The sequence below is a fragment of the Arachis ipaensis genome, chromosome B03 (assembly GCF_000816755.2).
Source record: "Arachis ipaensis cultivar K30076 chromosome B03, Araip1.1, whole genome shotgun sequence".
In the NCBI taxonomy this organism is placed as follows: domain Eukaryota; kingdom Viridiplantae; phylum Streptophyta; class Magnoliopsida; order Fabales; family Fabaceae; genus Arachis; species Arachis ipaensis.
This window is the reverse complement of record NC_029787.2, coordinates 542340-568974: the sequence shown is the minus strand read 5'-3', so window position 1 is coordinate 568974 and position 26635 is coordinate 542340. Positions and strand designations below refer to the sequence as shown.

The following is a 26635-nucleotide window of genomic DNA, read 5'->3' as shown; positions in this document are numbered from 1 at the left end:
ATTTATCATCGGAGCTAAGTCTCAGCTATCCGAGTATAGATGGGCTGCACAACTTTTTTCTTTTTCTTTTTTTTTTCTTTCATGTTGCTGTTTCTTCCTGCAAACAGAAAAAAAAAAATGGAATGATCCCTCCTTCATAAAAAAAAAAAAAAGCTTCCAAGTTAGGTTCCCAAAATTTGCAACTAATAATTAAAATCACTACATGTTATTCTGATAAAATTATATCCTTATTCTACAATAGGTTACTTTACTACTAAAGCAAATATTTAAAGATTTTATCGCTCAAAAGAAAAAAAGAAAAAAGAAAAACTAGAAAAAGAAAAGAAGCAAAAAATGTCTCTAAAGAACATATGATATTTGTCAAAATTACCTAATCACGAGTATCACTAAATTTCTGATAAGGATCATGGACTTGGAAAATAACTAAATCAAATCCTGATAATGACATGTATTGATGTATATATACTCTAACAAAGCTAAGAAATAATAGCCATGGTATCTAGAAAGTAGAAAATAAATTAATGGTGTGTTTGCTAGCCAACTATAGCATCAATGTCTCTCTCATATGTATGTGGGGTGGGCTTCAAGCTTGACTTCAAATGCCAAATATGTGACCATAATTCATCACGTATGAAGGGTATGACATGATATTATTTTGACATAACAATAATTTAATTTAAAAACATTGATTACTTCATGCTATTACTGCTATATTTAATTTCATATATTGAATAATAAAATTTTGTACTTTTATTGCTAATATTTTAAGATGAAAATTCAGGTGCAGTGAATTTTACTTTAAGTTAATTCAGAGTCGTTAAATAAAAATTTAGCCAAATCAATTAAATCATTTAACGAGTTTTAACTATATTTTCACCATATTTTAATCTTAATAAATTAAAATATATAATTTATACACATTTTTATTTCATTCGCTTGTTCATAACTTTTAAATCCAAGTATTTGTCTCTAATCTATAAACGCCCGAATAATGAAATGACTTATAATTATTTCCTTCTTAAAACTTCTAATAGAAGATAAAAAATAATATTTGGTCTGTTTTACATTTCATATCTTTTATTTTTTCCCTTCTAAAATTAAAACTCATAAAGTGCCATGGAAAGTGAAGACCATGTAAATTCTTGAAATTGCATGAACTATATACTCTCCATGCTTCATCTACTAATTGTTTTAGGAATTTTTTTTTCTTGGAGTGCTAGGAACAGCAGATTTTGTGAGTTGTAGTCATCAATTAGCCATTAATAATGTATTTAATAGTGAAGAATCACTTATTTTTTTTTTATTGGCTAAGTACTGGTTAGATTTTAATAAATCTGCTAGTCCCTAGACTTTCCCTTTTTTTTTTTCTCTTTAAATTCAAATAAATGATTTGTCAAAATAATTTTAGAAAGAGAAAAGGTGATAGATCTCTATCAACATTATTTGCCAAATCCACGTAATATGTTCTTTGCAAACTATACATTGTAGCTGATAGTTGATATGAAACTTCCGTTTGACAAATCATTTGGCCAGCAGGCGTCTATATAATTTTACAAAAATGTTTAGAAACAAAAAAAATTTAATCAAAATTAGTTAAAATTTATTTTATTTAATTTTATTAATTGTTTTATTTAGTTAAGTTTTGACTATTTTTTTTTCTAACATTATCATAATTATATATTAAGCCAAGAGAAATGCATTTGCGGCACAATTTATTATGTTACTTAACCGTTAATCATCAATATTTAAGAATATAAATTAAAAATATATTTTTAGTTTGTTGGATTAAAAGAATCGGACTTATAACTAAAATTGCTGACAAAAATTAGAGTCAGTTAGTCTTTTAAAAATTTTGAACTTGAACTAATTAGTTTTTGAAGGAAAAAAAAATCAATTTAGTCTTTTATGATATACGGGATGTCCTTTTATTAATTTATAGGTGTTTATATGTATCGCAATGTACTGTGAACTTGTTTTAATAGAATAAATATAAACCAGTTAATAAAAATTATATAAAAATTTAAAAGATAATAAATAACTTTTTTTTAAGTGAATAATGTAAATAATATTTTAAATCTTGATAAATATAATAATAAATAATTTGGAGCAAATTTAATGCACGTTAATAGAACTAAATTACTAAGTAGGCCACTTTTTTCCTTTTTCTTTTTTGATGTTCTCAAATATTTGGACAGCAATATCGATTATTTTTGGGTACATTTGTATTGATTTTTATATCTCTATGACTCCAACTTACAAATTATATTACCATCTTTTTTTATTTCGATATTTCACCATTTTTCTATTGGTCATAAGTATTCTAAACTACCAAGTCCGACGACACACATTAGAAAGGTTCAAATTTTTCTTTCCGACATTAAATAATTAAAATTGTTTATAAACAATAAATCAATCATTAGTTATTAATTTATTATTNNNNTACTTTTTATTCATATTTTATTTATGGATAATGTTAGATAGACAAAAAAAATAATCAGAACTTACTTTATTTAGCATTAATTAATTAATTATTATATAATAATTAATTAATGCTAAATAAGGCAAGTTATGACTGATTTTCTTTAGTTACCAAACATTTTCGTTAATTATAAATCTAATAATTATAATAATAATAATAATCTTTCGTTCTCCAAAAAAAGGAGTGGTTATTATAGAACAAAACGAGCCCAGCGAAGCAAAGCCTACTACAACGCTTTGGTTTCTCCACCACCCCCAACCCTTTCTTTCTCTTTCTTTCCCTTTCTCTCTCTCTCTCTCTCTCTCTCTCTCTCGGAGGCAGAAAAGAAGAACAACAACAAAACACCACCACCGAAACAACAGCGAAGAAAAAGTGTTCTCCCAGTGAGATCTAGGGTTTCCTCGAATCCGCAGAGAGGACATTGATCCAACAACGAAGAAGAACAAGATTCCAAAGTGGTGGAGGAGGAGCAGCAATCGTGAGCATGGATTCGGTGCCTTCGAATTCACATGGAAACCTCGATGAGCAGATTGCTCAGCTCATGCAGTGCAAGCCCTTGTCTGAACAAGAGGTAATCTTTTCCATTTCCTTCTGAACCTTTTCTTCGTTTTCTTTTTCATTCCTTCCGGATCGGCAAAATCTTTCGATGATTTTTAATCTGCGTTTTTGGTTCAGCTGGAATGAGTTCTTTTGCGTCGATCTGTTGCTTGTAGCGAAATTGAATCCTTTTTTGGTTTTCTCTGAATTCTGGCTTGTTTATTGAAATGGAATGGAGGGGATTTATGTGTTGATTGAATACTCCCTTGGATTTGTTTGATTCGTTCTAGTTATTACGGGATTTGAATTATACTTTTCAGCGTGCGAGGTCATTTTGGTAGGTGGAGGCTTGTCACTTTCAGAGGCTTGTAAATTTGTCATGTTTATTTTTGTCATATTTGCATTTAAGGACTATTTGTATGTTTATTTTGATTCTTATTATTGAAATGGTGAATTTTTCCTGTACATGCGTGTTTCGTGCTGCCGAGAGAGAGAGAGAGATTTTTCCAAGACACACACAAAAGAAATAATAATAAATAAAAATTAGAAGATTTCATGACGTATAAGCTGCAAGCTGGCTCACTGGGAATGAATGTTTCATGTATCATGTTAACTCTGCATGTCTTGATATGGCTAGGTGTTGAGCCCCCAAGAAGTATAAGTCTATAAGATATTAAGATGCATATTTCATTGATATTCTCTTCATTGTAGAAAGGAGAGTTGAGTTTGTTCAGTGTATATTTCCTACGCCGGGGCTATGGCAACATCGTTGTTGCCATTGCATGATCTTTGTTACTTTCCTTCTTTGTGATGCTTTTGGAATCACCGGCATTTTGTTGTGGAATCTATTTTTTTGCCTTTTGAACATGGAAGCTGCCAGCAAAGCTAAAATAAAATATCAAAACCAGCTGGTGTAAGATCATAGCTTCATTCTTTAACTGATTATCTCTAAGCATCAATAGTAGTCAACCAAAATGTTTCTGTTTTTGCTTCCTTTGTTAATTTGTTCTTAGGAGAAAATGGTAAATCGGATCATTTTTCTTATGTTTGGGAATTTATTGGGTTGCTTCTGATTGGACAACTGAACCAGAGCTAACTAAACTTGGACCAATCTGTTCATTTTGTTTGGTTCAATTCGCTTTTGGCCAAACACGTAAATTGATAAAACAAGTTGAGATCTACCTTCATTTTTTCCCTTTCCTCCCAATCAACATCCAATATGCTAAAAATCTCGATGTTGTTAGCGCACATAGTCACATGCATGATGCATCTAAAGTTTTGGTTCGCTTTCGTTAATGAAAAGCAGAAACCAACCAAATAGACGTGCCTCATGAAAAGAAAACTTAAAGCATAATAAAGCTTGATATGTCACACTTAGTTTTCGCTTACCCTGTAATGACAGATTTTGTTTTAATTATTGACAACCCATTCTCTATTCAGACTTTGTGTTTCTATACTTTCAGTGGTACAGCGCTGATTCCCACAGTTGTACTTTTATATGCAGGTAAGGGTCTTGTGTGAGAAGGCAAAGGAGATTTTGATGGAAGAGAGCAATGTTCAGGTATATTTTCTTTGTCTGATGTTTATGTATATGTCTGTATGTTCTATATATTTGATGAATTTAGTGTGCCTTCTCTATGCATTATATTGATTTTGTATTGCTGAAAAAGCTAAGAATATTCTTTCTTGTACAATAATTGCAGCCTGTGAGTAGTCCTGTTACAATTTGTGGTGATATTCATGGGCAATTCCATGACCTTGCAGAGCTTTTTCGTATTGGAGGAAAGGTATTTTTCTGTTTTTCCAATAGTAGATTTTATATTCATCATTTCTTTATTGAAGTTGTGAAGAGAAGATTGCATATTATTGTGTATATGCAGAATAATGTTTTTAAAGTCAGTAAATCACGCTCATGTTCTTGACACATTAAAGAACTACATTTGTTTTATTATCTTATTTTCACATTGGAATGGCATTCAATGTTTGAAATTTCATGACAGTGTAGTCCTTCCAATGCTAGCTGTTTCAATCTCTTCTAAATAGTTAGTGTAAGTGGTGTCAGTTGATTGCAACTAAGATAGTAACGTACTATTGTATTTCAACTTTGAGTGTGTATATGCTATTTTTCAGCTTAGAATTGCTCCCTGGTAGAGCCATTAATTATGTGTTCTTGAGTGTATTTGAAATTTGAATCTTGATGGGTTATTACTAATTTCAGTTACAACTTTTTGTTGGTAGTGTCCAGATACAAATTACTTGTTTATGGGAGATTATGTTGACCGTGGCTACTACTCTGTTGAAACGGTAACGGTAAGTGTGCATTCTCATGCTATACATTTCTTTTATGGTAGTTTGAATTGAAGTATTTTGGTCATTGTTAAATTTTCCATTTGTCATGTTGTGGTTATTGGTGTATGTTGTTTTACTGACATCTGATAGCTCTAGACTACATGCAACTGAGCTTCAATCATATTTGTATCAAGTCTGACAAATCTGTTTGTGCCATAAGAAATATTTATAATGTTTATTTCATTTATGGTTATTGCTATTCTTTTGCAAGAAAACCAAGAATATGATTGTGCTCAGTTTCTTGTCTATTCTGAGCAAAACACCTGCACGGAAATTTACATTTACATGCCAAAATGTGATGCATGACATTCAATGTTGCTTTGTTACATTCAGAGAACCATTAATTGTGTTCTTTTTTTAACTGCATATCTTGAGGGTAGCTGATTTTGATTTCTTATTTTATATCTTTTATTAGTTACATTTTTTTATAATAATTAATATGTAATGCAGCTTTTGGTTGCCCTTAAAGTTCGCTATCGTCAGCGCATCACCATTCTCAGGGGAAATCACGAAAGTCGTCAGGTTTGTTCTATTTTTTGTGTCATCTGGCCTTTTTCTCAGTAGTTAACTGAAGATAAGACTGAATTCATATTTTGGTCCTTAATGACATGGTCTATATCAACTGGGTTCTTGGGGGGTTTTTCTTCCATCAATCTACTACACAAAGGTTCCCATAGACTGCCTTCAATTGACTACTTCCACAGATATGCAGATGAAACAAACCATATACTTCCTAGGACACCATTGGTCCTTGATGTATTGGAGGACCAAGATATACCTTGTCTTTAAGTAGATACTATTGAATTTGATTAAGTAAATGAACTTGTTACCTTTTACTATAGTTGTTTTTATATGTTTTGGGCCAATGGTAATTGTTGTTCTTAGCTTTCTGCTGCAGATTACACAAGTTTATGGGTTTTATGATGAGTGCCTACGGAAGTAAGTACATGCTAAATTCACTAATTCTGGTTTGCCTTGTGCAATATAACTTTGTTATATGATCATCTCTCTCTTGAATTCAAATTTTTTTCCATCTAATTGCTTAGTCTGTATTCTTTATTGTCACTATCACTTAAGTGTATCGTTGGTTTCTTTCCTTGATGTGAGCTAAGAGTACAGTTCTCTTGCTAGTTTCTTTAATTATTATTTTTCATACAATATGGAGATATTTGTTATTTTTTTTATTGATAGAAGATAAGAAGATATAAGGGCGTGTTTGGTTTGCGTTTTTATTTTCTGTGTTCATTTTCAATGTTTTCTATTTTTTGGATTTTGTGAAGGAAAAAGTGAAACCAAGAGATGAAAACAGAAAATAGGATTTTATTGTTTTCACGGTTTCCTTCACAAAATCCAGAAAACGAAGAACACTGAAAATGAAAACAGAAAATAAAAACGCAAACCAAACGCAGCCTAAATTTTAGCTTAATCCGCTATCAGTGGAAAAGAGATGCCGCATCATATTAGTAAGGTTTATGGATTTTTCAAGCAACCTGGCATTCTTTCATTAAGTTGCACTAGCCAACAAATTACCAAGACCTGCATCTTAACCCACCAACATAAAAATGGGACATACTAGAAGCTTCTTGATTTTGTGACTGGCTTACACAAATTTACATTGTCGTTTGTTAATTATTATACTGTCGTCCCAGCAGGTTTGTTTTCTGAATTTTTATCTGCATATTTTAACAATACCTTGGCCCAAGACACAGGTTGCAGATAACTTTACAATTCTAATTTATTTAGTAAACAACTGAAATCTGCATCTGATTTGCATCCCGTATAAAATATTTTAAATTAATATTTTGATTGAAGCTGTTCTGGAGTTTATTTTTGTGGGTTTTCTTTGCAAAAACATAATTTTCTTAAGTTTGCAAAACTGTGCATGTGAATATTCTTATTTGATTTGCAGGTATGGTAGTGCTAATGTCTGGAAGACCTTCACTGATTTGTTTGACTACTTTCCGTTGACAGCATTGGTTAGTATAATATTATATAAATCTGGAAAGAATTTTTATTTGTCTCAAATTCTTGTTATTAGAAAACTTCACGTTACTTGGGTTTTCATGCTGCTCAACTCAATATTGTGATTTTGATCTTCATACCACACTCTTAGCAATTTGCTTTTAACTTTTGATTTGAGCTCTTATCAATTTGCTCTTGGCTTCAGATAAAATGTGGGCCAACCAATTGCGGTTCATATAGTACTTAGATTTCCTAGCTTTTTGAAGTGTATTGTTGCTTAACTGATAAGTTTTTCTCTTTTAAGGTTGAATCTGAAATATTCTGCCTTCATGGAGGGTTGTCCCCTTCTATTGAAACGCTTGATAACATTCGTAAATATGATCGTGTGCAAGAAGTTCCTCATGAGGGTCCCATGTGTGATCTTTTATGGTCTGATCCAGATGATCGCTGTGGTTGGGGCATCTCTCCCAGAGGTGCTGGATATACCTTCGGCCAGGTAATGTGGTACACTGCATCAAGCTTGCCTGTTCTCATATGTCTGTCACTAATTTTTGTTGATATTTTTATGTTGCTTTTATAGGACATATCTGAGCAATTTAACCATACCAATAACTTGAAGCTGATTGCTAGAGCTCACCAGCTGGTTATGGAAGGGTATACCTGGGGACATGTAAGTTCTTCATCTTGGGTTTTTTTGTTGTTGTTTTTTTTTTCATTTTTCATTTCTGGTGGTAATGGCTGATATATGGTGTCTTGTTTTCAGGAGCAAAAAGTGGTTACCATATTTAGCGCACCTAATTATTGTTATCGCTGTGGTAACATGGCATCCATCCTTGAAGTTGATGACTGCAAAGGACACACATTCATTCAGGTTGATCTCCCTATTTTCATTACCCAAATAATCATAAAGTTGATCTGCATTTCTTAGCACTTTAGGCTAGTATTTGGATTGTGTATCCTGTTTGGTAGTAGCTTAGGACAAGACAAAAATATAATAAATGAACACTATTACCCCCTTGCCAGACCAGAGAACCATGCTGGAAATGTCACCAGCGGCAGTGGTCTGACAGGACAGTGAGATACATATTTTTCCATTTCAAGCTCTTTCATCACTGCCCCCACTATTTTGAAGTATAGAAAATACAGGAATTGTGTTTGGGACAAAATTCAACTAGTATTTTGTGTCTCTTCCCAACCAAACGAGTCTATGTTATGGATCGAAACCAAATACTCCTACATCCTTGTATTAAGTGTGTTACTTTAATCAAATATCTTTCTCAATCGCAGTTCGAGCCAGCTCCGAGGAGGGGAGAGCCAGATGTAACCAGGAGAACACCTGATTACTTCCTATGATAGAACTTTGGTTGAGTTGCTGCTGTAGTCAGAAACCAGTGCCCTGCATTAGTGTGCAAAGCTCATCTCTGCGGCGAAATCAGAGCCATTGCATCAAATTTGATACTCGTACATTTTCAAAGTTAGGCCTGGCTGGATGTGTTATTTTACTTGAATGAATTTTAAATTGAATCTTTCCCAAGAGAAAGCTGAGGAGCAGGCGATACTTGTGGGCATGTGTACACGATTTCAGCATGCAATGTATCAATTTAATGTTTTCTCCATTTTTTTCTTTTTCTATTTATTTACCATTATCTTGACCTTTCACTCCTCGATTTAGGGTTATTGTCAAAGCGATGGGTTTCTGTAGATGGATGATACTTTAACATATCGTCTAAAGGGTGCTTTATTTTTTTTATACATTTATTTTTTTTTATCGTTTTCCTGTCTTGTGAGAATATGTTCTAGTTAGGTAGTTTGTCTTCCATTAACTCTGAATGCGAATTTTCTATTCAAATTTTATATCAATTAAAGCTGTTTCTTGAAAATTTGCAATTACTATTTTGTTTGTGGCTCCGTGTATATTTGGTTCTACAAGGAAATGTTATTAAATATATTGGGTTCATCAAATTGTATTGGTGATCATAGTTGTAAGGACTTGCGAGGCTGGGAGCATTAGGCTTTTGGGTTAAAACATTATATTGTATGTATACCAATAGAAGCAAAAAGGAGTGAGCATTTACATAGTAATGACTATGGTATTGGTAATTTGTAAGTATTATATTACATATCACTTGGCAACTTAAGACCTGGTCTGATAGGCTTAAATGCAGATAACACCACGGATATTTTACACGCAAGAAATCCAATCATTCCAACTATGAGATCCTTTGGTGTCAGCATGAGTTGAACATCTCCTGAACTATACCTCGCTGCAAGCACAGCAAATATAAATGCTAATGCCACGCTTGCTATTGGACCCTTTATTCCTTTGAATGGCGAATTTGTTCCTTCCTTGTTGCTTGAGATCAACTCTGAAGCAGGTAACTCATCCACTGATCTCTGCAATAGTAGCAGATACAGGAAGCCGCCAACCCCGCCAATCAAGAAAGCAATTCCAGCATTTTCTCCAGCCAAGACTGAAGTGACCGATGCGCCAAAAGCTGTCAGCATGGCATCGTAAAACAGCAATGAGAACTTCAAATCTGCATACTCCCTCATGCTCTCTTCATTTGTGACGTTAGAACTTGAAGGCGAAGATAAGTCATAAAGCCCATTGCTGAAGAAGCTGGTGGGATCAGTCCCTTCCAATTCAGTCACAAGGCTTGGCCTTAGCTCCAACATGGGGAGATCACTTCCCTCACCAAGCAACACATTGTCAATCTGAAAGCCGTACTGGAATCCAATGTACCGCTGTGTCCCATCTTCTGGCAGTGACGATTGCGCTTCACAACTAATAACCGATAAGGAGACACTTCCTAAACGCCACTGACCTGACCTTAGATAGAGAAGAAAAGTGTTGTTAGAAACGCTTTGTTTAAATGGATCGATATGTGGAGCAAACATGACGCTGCCAAAAACCATTTGAAAAGTTTGACAACTATGATATTTTAAAGTAATAATATTGATACAACTAAGGGAATATAGGTAATTTTCTTTTGCATAAAAATCAACAATGATGACATACCTGATTCAACACTAACCCAAAGAGCTTCAAGTTTTGCAATTTTTGGACCCTCAAAGATGTATTCATTAACAGAACCTCTTTGGAAGTGAAGCATGTCAGTATTATTTGTATCACCTGACTCCATAGAATGGTCCATCGACGAACATGCAGGTATTCTCTGCAATATGGAATTTCCATGTTCGTCTATCAAGCACAGAAGAATTCCAGCACTGGGATCGCTTAAACTTGAACCATATGCATTGCTGGTACCTAACTTGACCCTGAATAATGATTTGGACTTATCATCCTTCAGAGATGAAGAAACTTTTTGTATTGAGGTATCTGTGCATACTTTCACTTCCGATGCTGGTAAAAGATTCAATGGTCTCGCATATCGCTGAAAATCTGCCGCGCAAACCATTTAGATACCGATACATAAATTAAATCTTTAGCCAAAAATAGACCTTGATCGATCAGAAAATTGGATAGTTAAATAATCCTATGCAACTAATCATTGCAAACAAAACATTTAGAACTGGCTTTCGAGCACTTGGACACAAAAACCAGACGACACCACCCATTTGGACTAGAAAGCAACCAATTATATCAATTGCACCAATGAATAATGTTTTAGGACACACCACAATAACCCTATTTAATTAGCTACTTGCAGAACCTAAGAAAATAGGTTGTTATGTGATTGAAGTTTGTTATCAAGTATCAATTGACAACAAGAATCCAAATTCCAAGATATAATAATCCTGGGCTATTGGATTGGAACCAACCAATTAAAAACTTCCAAAACCCCAAACCCTAAACTTTATCAAGTGTACGACTTTATATAATCGAAAACAATACAACCATCAAAGTTAAAACTTTTTCTCTTTTTCTTCTGAGGAAGTGTCAAGTTAGCATACCTTGGAATTCAGTTTCAGATATTTTAGCCCTAATAGCAAAGCGTAGAGGGCGAATTCTTCTAAGATGGAGGGTTGATGTTGATCTTGTTTTGATTGCGAAAGCATGATTGTGAGCGTGAGGAGTTGACGTTGAAGGCATCGTAGTCCTCAAAGGAATACCCTCCATGGCTGATGGCTGATGGCTTCACCCCACACACAAAATGAACACACAGGAATTGCAGCGTGGACACGCAGGGTTCAATAAAGCAAGTAGTGATCAATGTTAAAATTAATAGAGAGTGGAAAAACCATCAACAAGAAGCGTTTGTAGTCCAACGGTTAGGATAATTGCCTTCCAAGCAATAGACCCGGGTTCGACTCCCGGCAAACGCACTTTTAGAATAAGTGTCAGAGCTTTAGTACTATAGTAACTGCTAACAAGTACTGAATTACAAGAAGATTGTTGCCTTTCTTCCTTTTTCAAGGTGTTCCGTCAGGGTGAATTCGTTATTGTTTAGTACTTCAAGGTGTTCCGTCAGGGTGAATTCGTTATTCGTTATGAATTTTTTTTTTATCCTTAGATGATGGATTGTAGGGTTAAATTTTGATATGTTATAAAAGTGTTGTTTTTATTTAAAGTGTGGCCAAATTAATAAATCACACTTTTATACAAAGCATCTTCATAAAAAGATGTTTTTTGCATCTTCATTTGAGTAGCTCCCCTATTTTTTTGTTCAAGGTGGAATTTCGTAGATTCAATTTTGGTACCGTCATTATCATTGCAATAGGTACCCTCGCGTACCACGTGCCCGCATGAACATGAAGCAATATAGAGAAAAGTCAACAAGATTTAAAAAATATAAAAGAAGGAGAATGACATGTAAATAATTTAGCGTGTGNCTTTTTTGTTCCCGTCTCTTTTTTTAAGTTTTGTTTTTCTATAGTGGCTTCTTGAATTTGTTTGTGTGCTTGGTTTTAGGGACTACTCTAGAAAAAAGCAAATTAGTTGCTATTGATGCTGGAAACAGAAGCTATCCTAAAAATAAGATATGCAACTTGATGATGATGAAATATTTGACATAAAATTCTAGATGATTTGATGATGACACTTATCTTAAGTAGTTAAAAGCATTATAGTTAGATTTGCATATAGTCACTATTTTTGAATAGTTGTTTTCGACTGTGAGGGATTTTGAGGTTCATAACAATGATCAACTTAATAAATATGAGTAGTTAGAATTATTGTGGTTAGCGGTGTATATGCTCACAACTTGCATAAAGTCACCAATCTGCCATAATGTATATACCAAGTGATAATTCTTTTGTAATTTTCTAGTGTAATTTACTTATGCTTTGGCAAGGTTATCAAACTCTTGGGTATACATTTTTATGAGTTTAGGTCCCTAGAATGAGTTTGAGTCTGATTTACCCAGAATTTATGAGTTTAGATGAACTTTCGTATTTCATAAACTTTATATTATATGGGATTTTAATATCTCTCCAACTTTAGGAGATTGCTGCATATGATTATGTTCAAATTCATCGATTCAGTTGCAGGTTCTGCAATAAAAATTCACTTATCCGTTTATTATTTTAATAAATTACAGGCTCTCAGCAATTGAAAATATAATATTTTTGTAACTGACAATGTAGGATTGTTGAGTTACGACAATTTGGTGTTGTTCAAGCCATAAAAACTCATATATTGCTACAACTTGCTTACAAGTTAAGAATTGAAAGTTTTTAGTTCGGGTGAAGTGAGATAATTAAAAAGCCAAGAAACCCTTGGAAGCAAAAGAAACTATAGATTAAGTTATAGTGTTCTTTTTTAAATTATAGTAAGAGCATTTTTTGTATTTATGAACATGTTGTAAAAGCAAGTATATAAATAAAATTAGATTGGCTAATTTGTTAACATTGAATTCTTGAAACATCTTTATTTGTAAATAAATGTTCTTATTGCAACATCCTACCATACAGAGTATTACGTTTAAGTTGTAAAGTAGAGGTGGCGAGATATTACAACCTCTAAAAGTAAAATACGTATATAAATATAGTTAAAAAAATCATATCTAAGAGCCTTGAAAAAGAAGTTAAGCAAAAGCGAAAACAGAAAATCGTGTCACACTCGTATGGATAATCGTAAAACGGATAGGTAAGATCAAAAGAAGGCTAAAAACATAATATACAGATTAGAATTCCAAAACACAGATATCAAGCTCCAGACTCGACCTGCCAACCTAAGGCTGGCCAGTGTATATATATATATATATACACACAACCCAAAATAAAACTCGACCTGCCAACCCAAAATGTTAAAATCAATACAGTGGAAAACCCATTAACAAGAAGTGTTTGTAGTCCAACGGTTAGGATAATTGCCTTCCAAGCAATAGACCCGGGTTCGACTCCCGGCAAACGCATTTTTCATTAGTCTTTTACAAAACTACTACTTTAAAAGTACAAAAAAAACCCCTAATTTATTACATACAAATACAATCTAAAGAGTAATTTTGAATTTATAAATATGTATGATAAAAATAGTCGGCCCCATACGTCATCCACTACTTTCGTACTAAAATTAATATAGCAGATTTATACTCACCCAAAAGCATTTTTACATTGTAATTTTGCTAATAATTTAAAAAAAAAAAAATCAAATACATGTTGTCTCGGCTACTCGGTTTGGAAAAGATAAATGGTTACCAATATTCTTGTTTCTTTCACAAAATTAGATATTTCTTCTATTTTGGCCTTTGTAGGTGGCCATAGATGATTGCCCATAACAACGACACGACAACACAAAGATTCAAGATTTTTTAGATTTGGAACGTTTTAAATTTGACTATACTTATCCAACTACGAGCTGATTAGTTTGGGCATCACAAATTCACAATAAATTAGAGTAGGGATGGGAGACGACCCTTTTGTTTCCGATCGTGCACTTTCAATATTTTTTTTTCATTTCCATCTTTATTATCTAAACATATTCTTCTCTGTCTCAATTGTTTTTCAAGAAATATAATTTTGTTCATATTCAAAGCGAGGTCACGATCTAAAAAGGTAAAGACAGGACATCTCAATTTTGTTAAATATAGGATTAGAATGAGTGGACAATTTATAAAACACTTTAATGCTAAAATTAGTAGAGTAAAGTATGAAATTATGTATTTATTTAGTAGTTATCTCTTTCTTTTAGTCTTTATCTTTTTAAGTTACCGTTCTTTCGACATTAAATACTTATTATTATGCATTATTTGTCGAAATTCGATTATTACGGAATTATAATGACATATCTGTTGTGGTACTTTAATCTGTTGGTTGGTTATCTGGAACAAATTTACTGTAACTTATAAGTAATCGCATTGTCTTTTACAAAAATGACATGGCCGAATTAATTTTATATTCTTTTTACAATGGCCATTAACATTTTCTATATAAATATTCTATAGAAGAATTTACTACTTTGGCTCGGTAAAAGTAATCATAATTTAACGAGGACCTGAGAAGTGTCTATATCATAGTTATATGAAAAATTGATTTAATAATCATATAACTATTTAATACCGTGACGGCAGATATATATGTAATGGTTCTTTTGAGTTTGATGTGCTACGAAATTGTTCAAATTGGGAAAATACAAAGTGGGTAAGTACGTGGTAGGATTAGGATGGACCAGTGAATTAGTTAGATGGCCAACCCAATCATTTGATGTTATACATTTTAAACTCGCTATTTCTGCGAAAAAATATTCCATTCTCATATAATTAACTTATCTATAAACATAATATACATCAAAGTGGTGGTGAGTGACGCGTTTGAAAAGGATAAGTGGTTACCCTTTAATTTTCTTAAAAGTGATTCAAGTCTCTACCTTTTGTGGTAAACGAAAGTCTACCTATGAATGCTGATTCAATATTCAAATGTCAAACCTCTATCTTGACAAATCAAATAAAATGTACGTGCTATATATGACTTTTTTTGTTACATAAGTACTTAATAAAATTATATACAACGCCTTATTATAACCAATTGTGATGTTAGTGTGTTTAACGATTGAGTCCGTTTTTCAAACTTTCTTAAATTCAAACAACAGAGTTCCTCTAGACAAAAAATAATTGGATTTGGATCCTCTAAAGTTTAAATTTTATTTTAGAGAATAAAGTGTGATCTTTTACCTTTCAATAGTTTCTCTTTCATATTTTTTTTGGTCCCACCTATAAAATAAATGGTAAGAGATCAAATTTTACTCTCCAAAATAAAATTTAAAATTTAAAAAATTTAAATCTATGATTTTTCTACGGAAAAAACTTACTATTCCATAATTGTGGCACAAATACCTATCTCTAAGTTGCCGTCTATAACCAATTTTGATCATCAGTGATTTCATAACGTGTTTGGTTTCTTGTATTGAAATCTTAACATTATAGTTTGCAATGAAAGGAAGTTACTGATAAGAACAAGAGAATAGTTTCTGCCAAAAATGCCGAAATCCAACCACCACCAATTAATAAGAGCCTACAGTTATGGACTAAGAGTCTATGCACTGAAACCCTAAATATATCAACCTAATAAGACCTTAGGTTTATTAATTGGAGCCTTTACTTTAGTTGAATGAAAGTAGCCATGCTGTATTTATTGGAGTTTAATTTTGATTTATTTAAGATGTAAAAAATTTTATAGGATTAAACGACTTTTTAAGTAATAAATTTAAAAATTAGTTATTTTTATTAATATCACAATTATTTGTCTACATAAAAATCATTTATATTGACAATATAAAAAATTAAAGGTGAAAATTTACGTACAGTTATGGATAATCTTGTTTATTGTTATAAATACTAAGTTAAATAAATCATAATACTTTTAATTTAAAATTAAATGAAAATAAAACGAAATATTATCTTTTGGACTTTAGATACTATTTTTATTGAGGCTTTAGGGTTTAATAGGTGACATGCTCAAATATAAATAGTGACTTCGGGGTTTCGGTCCGCAACACACTAAAACCGCCTCAGCAACTCTTTTTCATCAGAAAAGTTGCAATTCAACCGTCCTATTAGGGATACAGAAGGTTTTAGTTGAGGACGACTCACACAACTCTTTCATTAATTTCTAATTTCTATGAGTAAAAGTACGCATCTTCACTACGATATATATTTTTTGTGATTCAATATAGATGATTTAGATTAATAAAACAATTTATTTCAACACTGTGTCAATATTTTTCAAGTCCCTGTATGATTAAATACAAATTCTCTATCTCTTCCATGCGTACAAGGACAATGAGTCGATTTGAAAAATATTAGGCATTCAAACAACTTTTTTAAACCAAATTTTTAATCAAATTTTTGCGTGTTTCTTTTTTTTGCAGACACTCCACTTTCTCTTCCCCCTCCTCTTTCTCCTCCTCCTCTTGTTATCGCTGCGGTCATCATCATCATTTTTTACATGCTTCTTGCTTTAACATTGTCATCATTGCCACTATCGTTGTTCTGTTGTTATTGTTGTTGTTGTTGTTGTTTAATTTATTCTTTTTTTTTCCTGTTCATCCTCTTTTATTATCATCATTATCGTTCTCGTCATCTTTATCTTCTTTTTCTCTTATAAATATTTAGAAAATCAGAGTATATAAATTTGTGTGTTATGTGAAAAAATTTGTATATTGTACCAGTGAAATAGACAATACGTAAATTTTGATGTACAATATAAAATTTTTTGAATGATTACATATCTAAAATCTCATCCAACTAACAAAATACATTTGTAATAAAATTTTGTGTTATGTACAAAAATTTGTGTGCTATATGCAACTATTTATGTGTTATATGCAAAAATTTGTATATTGTACCAATGAAATACGCAGAACACAAATTTTGGTATACAGCACACAAATCTTAGTGCATAACACAGAAATTTTGATGTACAACACAGAAATTTTTGGAAGATTATATACCCAGAATATTGACTCACTCAACTAATAAAATACATTCGCAACAAAAATTTGTATGCTATGCGCAAAAAATTGTATACTATATCAATAATTTTGTATTATGTGCAAAATTTTGTGTTATTATACTTTAAAAATTTGTGTGCTATATCAATAAGTTTTTGAAGCGCAAAAAAAATAGTGATTTATGCATACTTTTTTTGGCTACACTTAGAGTAAAGTCCCAATCCGGTCATCGTCCATTTTTTTTAAGGACAAGTCGATCCTTGTCGAAAAAAGTGGTACCACCCGGTCCTTGTCCCCGGTAGTCGTGAGATATAGCGGTCCTTCCGTCATCTCCAACGTCAAAACCTAACGAAATCTACTTACGTGTCACTTATCGCTGATGATGTGTCAATGAGTTGTTTGTTAAGTGCCACAGTGGCAAGTCAAAGATGGACCGAAACTGATTCGTCCAAATTATAAAGTTCAAAACGTTTCCGTTTTGTAACTAGAAAAACGGTTCGTTGAGTTTCTTCCCATATAACCCCAATCCTTAAACTGTATTTACAGGAAGCCCTAAAATATTTTCCTCTTCTGCCTCCAAAAGGCGAATCTATGACAATGCACATGGTGGTGTTGCTGAGTGGACCTCTGATAGTGCTGTTGACAAAGCGCGGGAGAGGGAACTGACGGCATCAACAACGGACTCTTTGACAACGTCGACAAAAGTTGAAGGTGGAAGGTGCAGAGGTAAGAATGGGTTTACGGTATTAAAAAAGGTGGTGAATTTGTATTGTTGTGTTTGTTTTCTTAGATGTTGGGAACATGGATTATCTAGAAAGAGTTTTTTTTTCTCTAGAGTTTAAGGATTGCATATTATATCCGTTATTTGTTTTTTAGTTATTACTCATAGTTTTGCACAAGGCTGGGTTGAACTGAAGGGTTGGCATGAATTTTTTAATTGTTCTCCATTGTTGCATCACTAAGTTGAACTATGACTGATATGAATTCTAGTTAATTGTGCTAATCTGACAAAAATTATTTTGATAATTAGGTCTTATAACACCCTACCACATAGAGTCTTATGCTTAAGTCATAAAATAGAGGTGACGAGATATTACGACCTCTAAAAAATAAAATAAAAAAAACTAGTACGTATAGTATTGCAAAGATGTTCATAACTAGGAGCCTTTGAAGAAAAGTGGGTAAATCAAAGTCGTAAAATCTAAAAGTGCAACACTCCGATTGATAACGTAAACGAGCAGACCAAGAGTAAATTAAAGCGAAGATTTATACAAAAGAGTGCCAAAATACATATATCAAGACTCGAGACTCGGCTTGCGAAGATAACCGATCCGAGCATATAAGTATACATACATATATAGTAATGAAGTTCCAAAAGAACCCAACAGACAAAATACAAGACCTGTTTCTCCAAAATGACCTCTAAGAGGAGTCAATACAAAATACATACACAGTGGAGAATATATGTATCTAAACAAGTATATAAGATCAAAATAAAACCCCAAGATACTAAGGATCTCCGCTAAAAGGAAGTCTCCAGCATGCCTCAGCGAGGAGCCTCACGTCCTGCATCTGAAAACCACAAAATCTGTATGGGTAAGAACCGAAGGTTCTCAGCATGGTAACAGTGCCCAAATATCTAACATGTAATGTTCTGAGAAAGCCGGAGGCAATTCTAGAACTTCCAGATTATACTCAAAGTGTATAAACAAGTCTAGACCATAAGAATCAAAAACAGGTAACTAACTAAAGGTCTTCATTCTAACTACAAATCCCCATTCCAAATCCTACAAGCCTCCCAACCGCCAACATCAATTGAAAAGCAAACATGAGTATATCAAATACAAGATGCACAAGTATGAAGCAAATAAGTCAATCAAGCAATTAGCAAATAATGATGTAGTCAATTAGGCAATCCAGATAAATCACACATAATGCATATGATGCATGCCTGTCCTAGTGGCTGATGAGTCTCATCTGTCGGTTATCTAGCCAACCCGACGTGTCCGATAGCTAACCCGGCCACAATCTCTCTGTTGTGCGTTAATACCATTAGAGGGAATACGTGCCCTGTCACTGTTAGAGGGTATATGCGCCCTGTCGCCATTAGAGGGTATATGTGCCCTGTCACCAATTCACCATTAGAGGGTATCTGCGCCCTGTCGCCCATTAGAGGGTATCTGTGCCCTGTCGCCCATTTACCGTTAGAGGGTATCGGTGCCCTGTCACCCTTACAACCAGAGAGAAGCATTTCAAACGTATTCACACCCAACCTTTCCATTCATTATTCATTTATTATATCCCATCATGAATTTACATATACATTTATCCTCAGCCATAACTCAACATTCATCTTAGCCATCCGACTGAAATTCATAATTCATTTACATTCATAAACCGTCATCACACACAGCCATTTGGCTCACATCATGCTCAGCCTTTCAGCTCATATCACACTCTTCCATTCAGCCCATATCATATACAGCACTCCACCATCCTCCCCAACAACTCATATCATCATAATCCATCATACTCAACATAACATCCCCTTTCTTTCTCCACAAGTTACCCTCTTCCCTAACTCACTCTCATTCACTAGGTATTTTACATCAATTTAAGATTTAGGGGATGAAATTGGGGGTTTATAAGTGTGAAATAACATTCCGGAAGGTTACAAGCTTGTTGGGAATGCAAAAGACTTGAAAACAATAGCTTTAGAAAAGGACTGGGTCGCGTGCGTACGCACAAGGGTGTGCGTGCGCACACCCAGAAGTATTTTTAGACGTGTGCGTACGCACAGAAAGCGAAATCTTCATGGTGGAGTGCACGCACAACGTGTGCTAGCACCACCACCAGTGCGTCATTCCCAACATGTGCGTACGCATAGGCCTATGCGTACGCACAGCTCAAAATTCTTCGTTGGTTGTGTGTGCGCATAGGGCGTGCTAGCGCTGCCACCAGTAGCCCTATCTCCGCGTGTGCATACACACAAGGTTGTGCATGCGCACAGGACCAAATTCTTGTGGAGTGTGCATGCGCACAGAGCTGTGCGTGCGCACACAAACCAGAAATCACAAATTCTGCAGAAATTGCAGAATTCATATTTTTAACCCAAACTTCCAACGATCATATATCCTTCCACAAAATTCGGATTTCCACCAAATTTAAACCATTTAAAAGCTTATGAAATTATCTTTCATTTGATATAAAAATCATTAAGTTTCGAAAACAATAGCTCAAGATATGATCCGTGGAAGTTCATCAAATTTTCATTTTTACCAAAAACTCATAAACTCCCAATTTCAAAACATACACTTACCAAACTCATTCAAAACCCACCAAAACTCATCCTTCTATCATCAATCATTCCCAAGTCCTTAATTAAACCTCAATCCACCTATTTCACCATATTTAACCAAATCTCAAATCATAATCAACATTTCATAATTCAAATTCCAAACAAATGTTCAATCCATCAATTACCATATATATATACATACATATTTCAATATCACCCTTCAACTCATACTCACCAACAAAAGTCTCAACATAATAATCAATTAAACACATCTATGCACATCACATGCTTGCCCACCATTATCATCATAATTCATATATCCAATCCAAATCCAAATCACCCCACAATTACATCAACATTTCATAATTCATCAAATATATCAACATGTCACAACCCACCAATGTTCATGCATAACAACACAATTTACATCATTCATCAACTAACTCATTATTTCAAAAACCCTATCCTAAGGCCACTAGTCTACGTTTTCACATAACATTACATTTTCGATATACGAAACCAAAACCATACCTTGACCGATTCCCGTTCCACCCGGAACACTCTCAAACTCACTTTTCCTCAACTTTCAATGTCTCAATGCTTCACCAACAGATTTTCAAGCACAAGCTCCACTCCAAGGCTTTTCCAGAACCACCAATCAAGCTCTAACATACATATATACAAAGCCTAAGCCATAATATCACACCAAAACACAATAATTCAAACCCAATACCATAAAACTCAGAATTTTCCACTAGAGTTTGAGGTACTTACCAGCCCAAGGATCAAGGGAACAAGAACAAGCTTTCTCCTCAAGCTAATTTGATCCTATAACACAAGGAGCTCACAAATTTCAACATTCTTGCCCATGAAACTCGAAACTAAGGGCTGGAATTCGAAGAAGAGAACGTGGCTTACCTCAAGATTTTTTGTGTGAGTTTTTTAGAGCTCAACGCCATGGTCGCGTGGTCATAAACAGTTCGTCAATCGAAGCTCCGGATCAAAAGTTATGATCCATGGAAGTTTGAGATGAATAGTAGCAAGGGTTTCAATCTTCCCCCTCCCCCCTTTCTTTAATTTCCAGCGTGTGTGTGTGTGTGTGTTCAAGAGGGAAGAGAGAGCTCAGCTCTCTCATTAAATGAGAGTTGGCTGGGCCCTTGGGTCAACTTGGGTCCAGTTGGTCCGGTTTGGCCCGTTCGGTCGGATCTTTAGCCGATTTCTTTAAAATTGGTGTCGAAATTCTTGTTTTAATTTTCTCTATCACATTAAACCATAAAAACCTCATTTCTCATTTTCTAGAATATATTTTAATTTATGGGTTAATTATCCACTAATTAACCGGATTTTACAAGTTTTTTTCATATAGCTCATTTTTCTGTATAATTGTTATTGTTATAATAGATGGATGATTATGTGGTAGTCCCTGTGTTTAACTATGGAGGTTCTTTTAAGAGGAACTCAGAGGGAATACTGTGTTATGTTAATGGGAAGGTACATAGATATCTACCGATGGATTTAGATTATATTAATTTCTTTGATTTAGAGACTTTATTTAAGGAGTTGGGATATGGAAAGTATAAGGGGATGTATTGGCTTGACATGACTACATCTGATATGAAAATTGGGCTGCATCTTATAAAAGGCGATGCTGAGATAAATAAAATGAGAGATAACAAGTAGAAAAATAAGAAGACTAATAAATTTTACTTATACTTTGATCATCCAGTCAGTGTTCCTGAGGTTGTTTATGATGGGTGAGGGTTGAAGTTGTTTTAACTGATTCATCATCCTCATCCTTAGATGATGGATATGAGAGTGCAGAGAACGAGGCCTACAAGCCTCCTCCTTCTGAGTTTGAAGATTATTATAGTAGTGAGGATAGTGCGGTAGAGAGAAATAAACTCACGGTGGTTGCTTTCAAGTAAAAACTTTTTATGGTGAACATAACTGTGGGAGGAATTTTCGTAGCAATCTTGCGATAGGTCATGAGTTACCTCAAAGTTTGTTAAAATTAGAGGTTGATTACTCAACCAGATTTAAAACTAAAGCAGGCTATGGAGTACATGATTAAGGACTACAATGTCCAATTGAGTGGAAAAATAATTAGTAGGGCTCTAAAGGCAACAAAAGAGGAACTGCGTGTTACACATATGAAAAATTTTCATTAAGCATTTCAAAGACTAGCAGACAAAGCAGTTAATTTGGGAATGTAAAAGGTGCACGACTCAAATTGAATTTAATGCATCGATGGAGAAGTTGCAGAAAGTCAGTCTTGAAGCATAAGAGTACAAGGAAAGGTTTGATCCTTTCGTATGGTCAAAAGCATTTTTCAGCCACGGCCCCAAAGTGGATAATATCACCAATAATATGTGTGAGGTATGGAATGCGAAGATCATTGCATCTCGGAAAAAGTCCATACTGACAATGTGTGAAGAGTTAAGGTATTATCTAGCTAACCGTGGATGCAGTGAAAGCCACCTACTCATATTGCATACAGCCAGTGAATAGTAAGAAATATTGGGAGCCTATTGATTGTGAAAGACCACTTCCTCCTCCAATCAAGAAACTTACTGATAGACCAAAAATGAAGAAGGCAGATCCAGTTGAGAGTGAAATGAATACCAATAAGGCTAGAAAAATCCTAGACCCACATGCATTTCTACTCCAACATAAGTACCACCTTTTACATCCATGAATTCAACACTTCCAAACCAAGGATTTAGGCCCCTCATCCAAAGAATACCACTCTAAATAACATTATTTCAATAGAGATTATTGCAGCAACAAGTTCTAGCACAACTTCAAGGATCTTAAAAGTTCATCCCCACTCCAGGAATGAAGCCACCTAATCAGAATTGAACAACAACAAAAGAATAGTTGTGTGTGTTTAGCATTGACTCAATTAGAGACTAATGTCTTTGTGATTTTTTTTTTTTTGGAGTTTAGTATGGATAAGTATGTTTTGAAGAAACTTAACTTCATCTTCATTGTTTTGTTAGAATCCTTTCGTGATGCCTTCTATTGTTAAGGTTGTTTGGCATAACTGTGGCCTTATCTCATGTTGGAACAGCAGAAATGATACATCATTCCATATGTATATGTGACAATAACTAATTTGCTTAATATATAAATTGCTACTTTATAGTATTTCAGTATCTCTATTGCTTTTATATTACGACTTCATAGTTTAATCATGGTATATACTAGTTATACCGATTTGAAGAAGCTAAATAACTAAACACAGCCATGTGTCAAATTATAAAAATTCATCTTCATTTATGCACAAAAATGTTTCTTGTTTCACACTACTACAACCATGATGACATTGCTTCAAAGTAAATCATAAAACTACTGCCCTTTCCTACTCAAAATTCCTTAGAATTTTTGCAATAACTACTCCTGCAACAAATGCTATAACAATACATTCAACACCACTGCACCTGCTTTGAATCTTATTCACCCTAGATTGTATAACTCAACTTCTAATTCGGCCAATCTTTTTTCAATCTCATTCACTTTGTCATGAACACCATGAGAATGGCTTTCAAAATGAACCTCCTTCTGCTTCAACCCACCAAAATGAAGATTCTTGCTAACGTCCTCATTAAAGGACGAAACATACTCATCAAGCCATGCAAAATACTTGCAATGAGGTGCTGAAATCGGCAAGATAGGGACAAAGATTTTAAACTTTCAATCGAAATCTAGATGAACGAAAAAAAAAATAAACTACCTTAAAGTATGGGTAGCCAAAGAATAGTCTGGCCAGATTTAACTCAATTCCTGACATGAAGAGAACGGCATGAGTGCCACAGTTACATTTTAGGGCAACCCACTTCTTCTTCCTCGATTTCGAACTCGCGCTAGAATTCAAACTCCAACTTTCAAAGTCGATTGCATATCTTCGACTTTGCCGTTTGGAGAGTGACAAATGCTCACCATTCTAAGTCATGGTTTTTTAAGATTCAAATACTATTTTCAGGAAAAGAGTAAGAGGATTCAAGTCTTGAGTATTAAATCATATAATTCCAAATCTTTTACAAAACTGCGACGTTTTGGTTCCACAAAAATTGGATAAGCCGATTCCTATCCAACCTTCTAATGTCCAACATAGTATTTAAGGGCTACATAATCATTATTAAGTGACACATAAATAGATTCTGTTAGATTTCAATGCTGAAAATGACGGAAAGATTGTCATGTCTCATGGCTATCAAAGACAGTAGTATCACTTTTTTTGATAAAATTAGTTTGTCTTTCGAAAAAATAGACAAGAATCAAATTCAGACTTTATTCCTAAACTTATACCAACTTAATTACAAAAGAACAATGCTAGGGAACCAAAAAGGTATTAGCCAAAAACTAGTCAAATATCTCTGGGTGAATTCAAAATCTCTACGAGTTAATATATATGGATGTTTATTCTGCGAAGTATCAGAATGTTTCTTTTTCATACTAAATGGATGTTCTTTTATATATTTTTCGAATTTTTTTGTATTACAAATGTGAATGTCTCTATTTCTTTAAGAATTTCATAATTTTTTTAAAATTTTATAGATATTTAATTATTTTTGCTAAAATATAACTGAATATTTCTTTTGTTAAGTATTAGGATGTTTTTTTTTCATATTAAATGAATATTTTTTTTATATTTCTGTAATTGAGATGAAGCGAAAGGGAAGAAAAGGAACATTTCTTCTTCCATGAAAGCTTTGAGGAACAAGGAGCAAACACAATCTGGCTACCCAAACAAGGCACGAGGCTACTCCTTTTATATCACAAGGGCGGTTGCTGCCGCTTAATAATAATAAAAGCTAGTTCCATAGATCTTGTATGGAATAATAGGCTTCTATTTTCTGATGCAGGACTGCTATTCCCTTCAAAAAAGCAAACAAAAAAAAAAAAGAAACAAAAGAAAAAACATTGAAAAAGAGATTGAAAATTAACCCAAAAAAAAATAAGAATAACAAATGAGAGGTGGACTTCGGGCTTGTTTGGGTGAGCTTCTAAGAAAAGATCTTTTTTCGAGTTATCTTTTTTTAAAAGATCTTATAGAGAAGTAAAAGTAATTTTATGTTTGGATATCTCATGTAAAAAGGTCTTTTTATCAATCAATTATGTTTGGGTATAACAATATAAAAGTACTTTCTTGTTTATTTATTACATGAAAAACATCTTTTTTTTAAGGAAAAAAGATCTTTTAAAAAAAGATGTAAATTACAACTTCTCAAAAAAGATCTTTTTTTGATTTTACTAGTGCTTTTACTTTTACTACTAGAAATTTGCCAAACACGTTAAAAAAATAAAAAAAAAAGATATTTTTTCATTGAAAAAAGATCTTTTTTTAACAAAATAATGGCGCCCAAACATGTACTTCGTGTTGAAGCAGTTGTCTTAGATGCGCTTGTTGAGGGCGTCGCAGAGAGCATGGAAGTCGCCGGCGCTTCCAGCAGCATTAGTGAGAGAGAGAGGTCTCTGTGTGATTGTTGGAGGTGGATAGGTTAATATGAGAGAGAAGAAGAAGATTTTTATAGGTTTTAATTAGGTTTACTTAATTAATTTTAAATTTTTTAAATTTAAAATTTAAAATTAATATAATTTTGTTTAGTTTTTTGTTGGTAACCTTTTGGTTCCATATACTTTTCCATTACAAAAACACTTATGTAGGTAGGATGCCCCCATTAATTTTTGCATACAAAACACGAGGAAGGATAAACAAAGCACATGGCGGAAGAAAGGGACAATTATAATCAGGGTAGAGGATTCCTCAACCAAAGCGCTATTATCACCCCCTTTTCTCCTCCTAAATGCCATAGCAATACACAACAAAATAAGTAAGTTTAAAACACATGTAAATAAAATTGAATTTGAAATCCAATCAATTTGCTACCATGTGAGTGAATCAAATTGTTGATGGGTATTAGATCAAGTGTATAATGAACGTTATAGTTATATGTTGAGTAAACAATTAAGTCAGTTTTCTTCTAGATCGGATATTTTGATTATTAACAAATTTTGACTCTTAGAAAATTATTTTTTTGGATAAATTAATCTTTTCATTATTTATAATTAATTTTTAATATGTGTATTTAACAAATACATTTTTAACAAATTTTATTATAAGATAATTAAATATTAAAAAAATATAATTATGAAATAA

General features: G+C 33.4%; 2 protein-coding genes and 2 non-coding genes across 4 annotated transcripts; 3 read left to right on the top strand and 1 right to left on the bottom strand.

Annotated features, from left to right (window-relative positions):
• Positions 2678–9042, top strand: LOC107629452 (serine/threonine-protein phosphatase PP2A catalytic subunit). Its single transcript, XM_016332254.2, has 11 exons — positions 2678–3050; positions 4521–4577; positions 4720–4803; positions 5255–5326; positions 5816–5887; positions 6264–6304; positions 7275–7341; positions 7632–7823; positions 7908–7997; positions 8091–8198; positions 8615–9042. The coding sequence occupies exons 1-11, from the start codon at positions 2964–2966 to the stop codon at positions 8678–8680; spliced, it is 936 nt and encodes a 311-aa protein (XP_016187740.1). The 5' UTR covers positions 2678–2963; the 3' UTR covers positions 8681–9042.
• Positions 9378–11612, bottom strand: LOC107629451. The gene is made up of 3 exons (XM_016332253.2): positions 11243–11612; positions 10347–10730; positions 9378–10152 (listed from the first exon to the last, which is right to left on the bottom strand). Exons 1-3 carry the CDS (start codon positions 11406–11408, stop codon positions 9443–9445), a joined length of 1260 nt encoding a protein of 419 aa, XP_016187739.1. The 5' UTR covers positions 11409–11612; the 3' UTR covers positions 9378–9442.
• Positions 11543–11614, top strand: TRNAG-UCC. The gene has a single exon. It is a non-coding gene; the product is annotated as a tRNA-Gly (tRNA).
• TRNAG-UCC lies at positions 13573–13644 on the top strand. Its single transcript has one exon. It is a non-coding gene; the product is annotated as a tRNA-Gly (tRNA).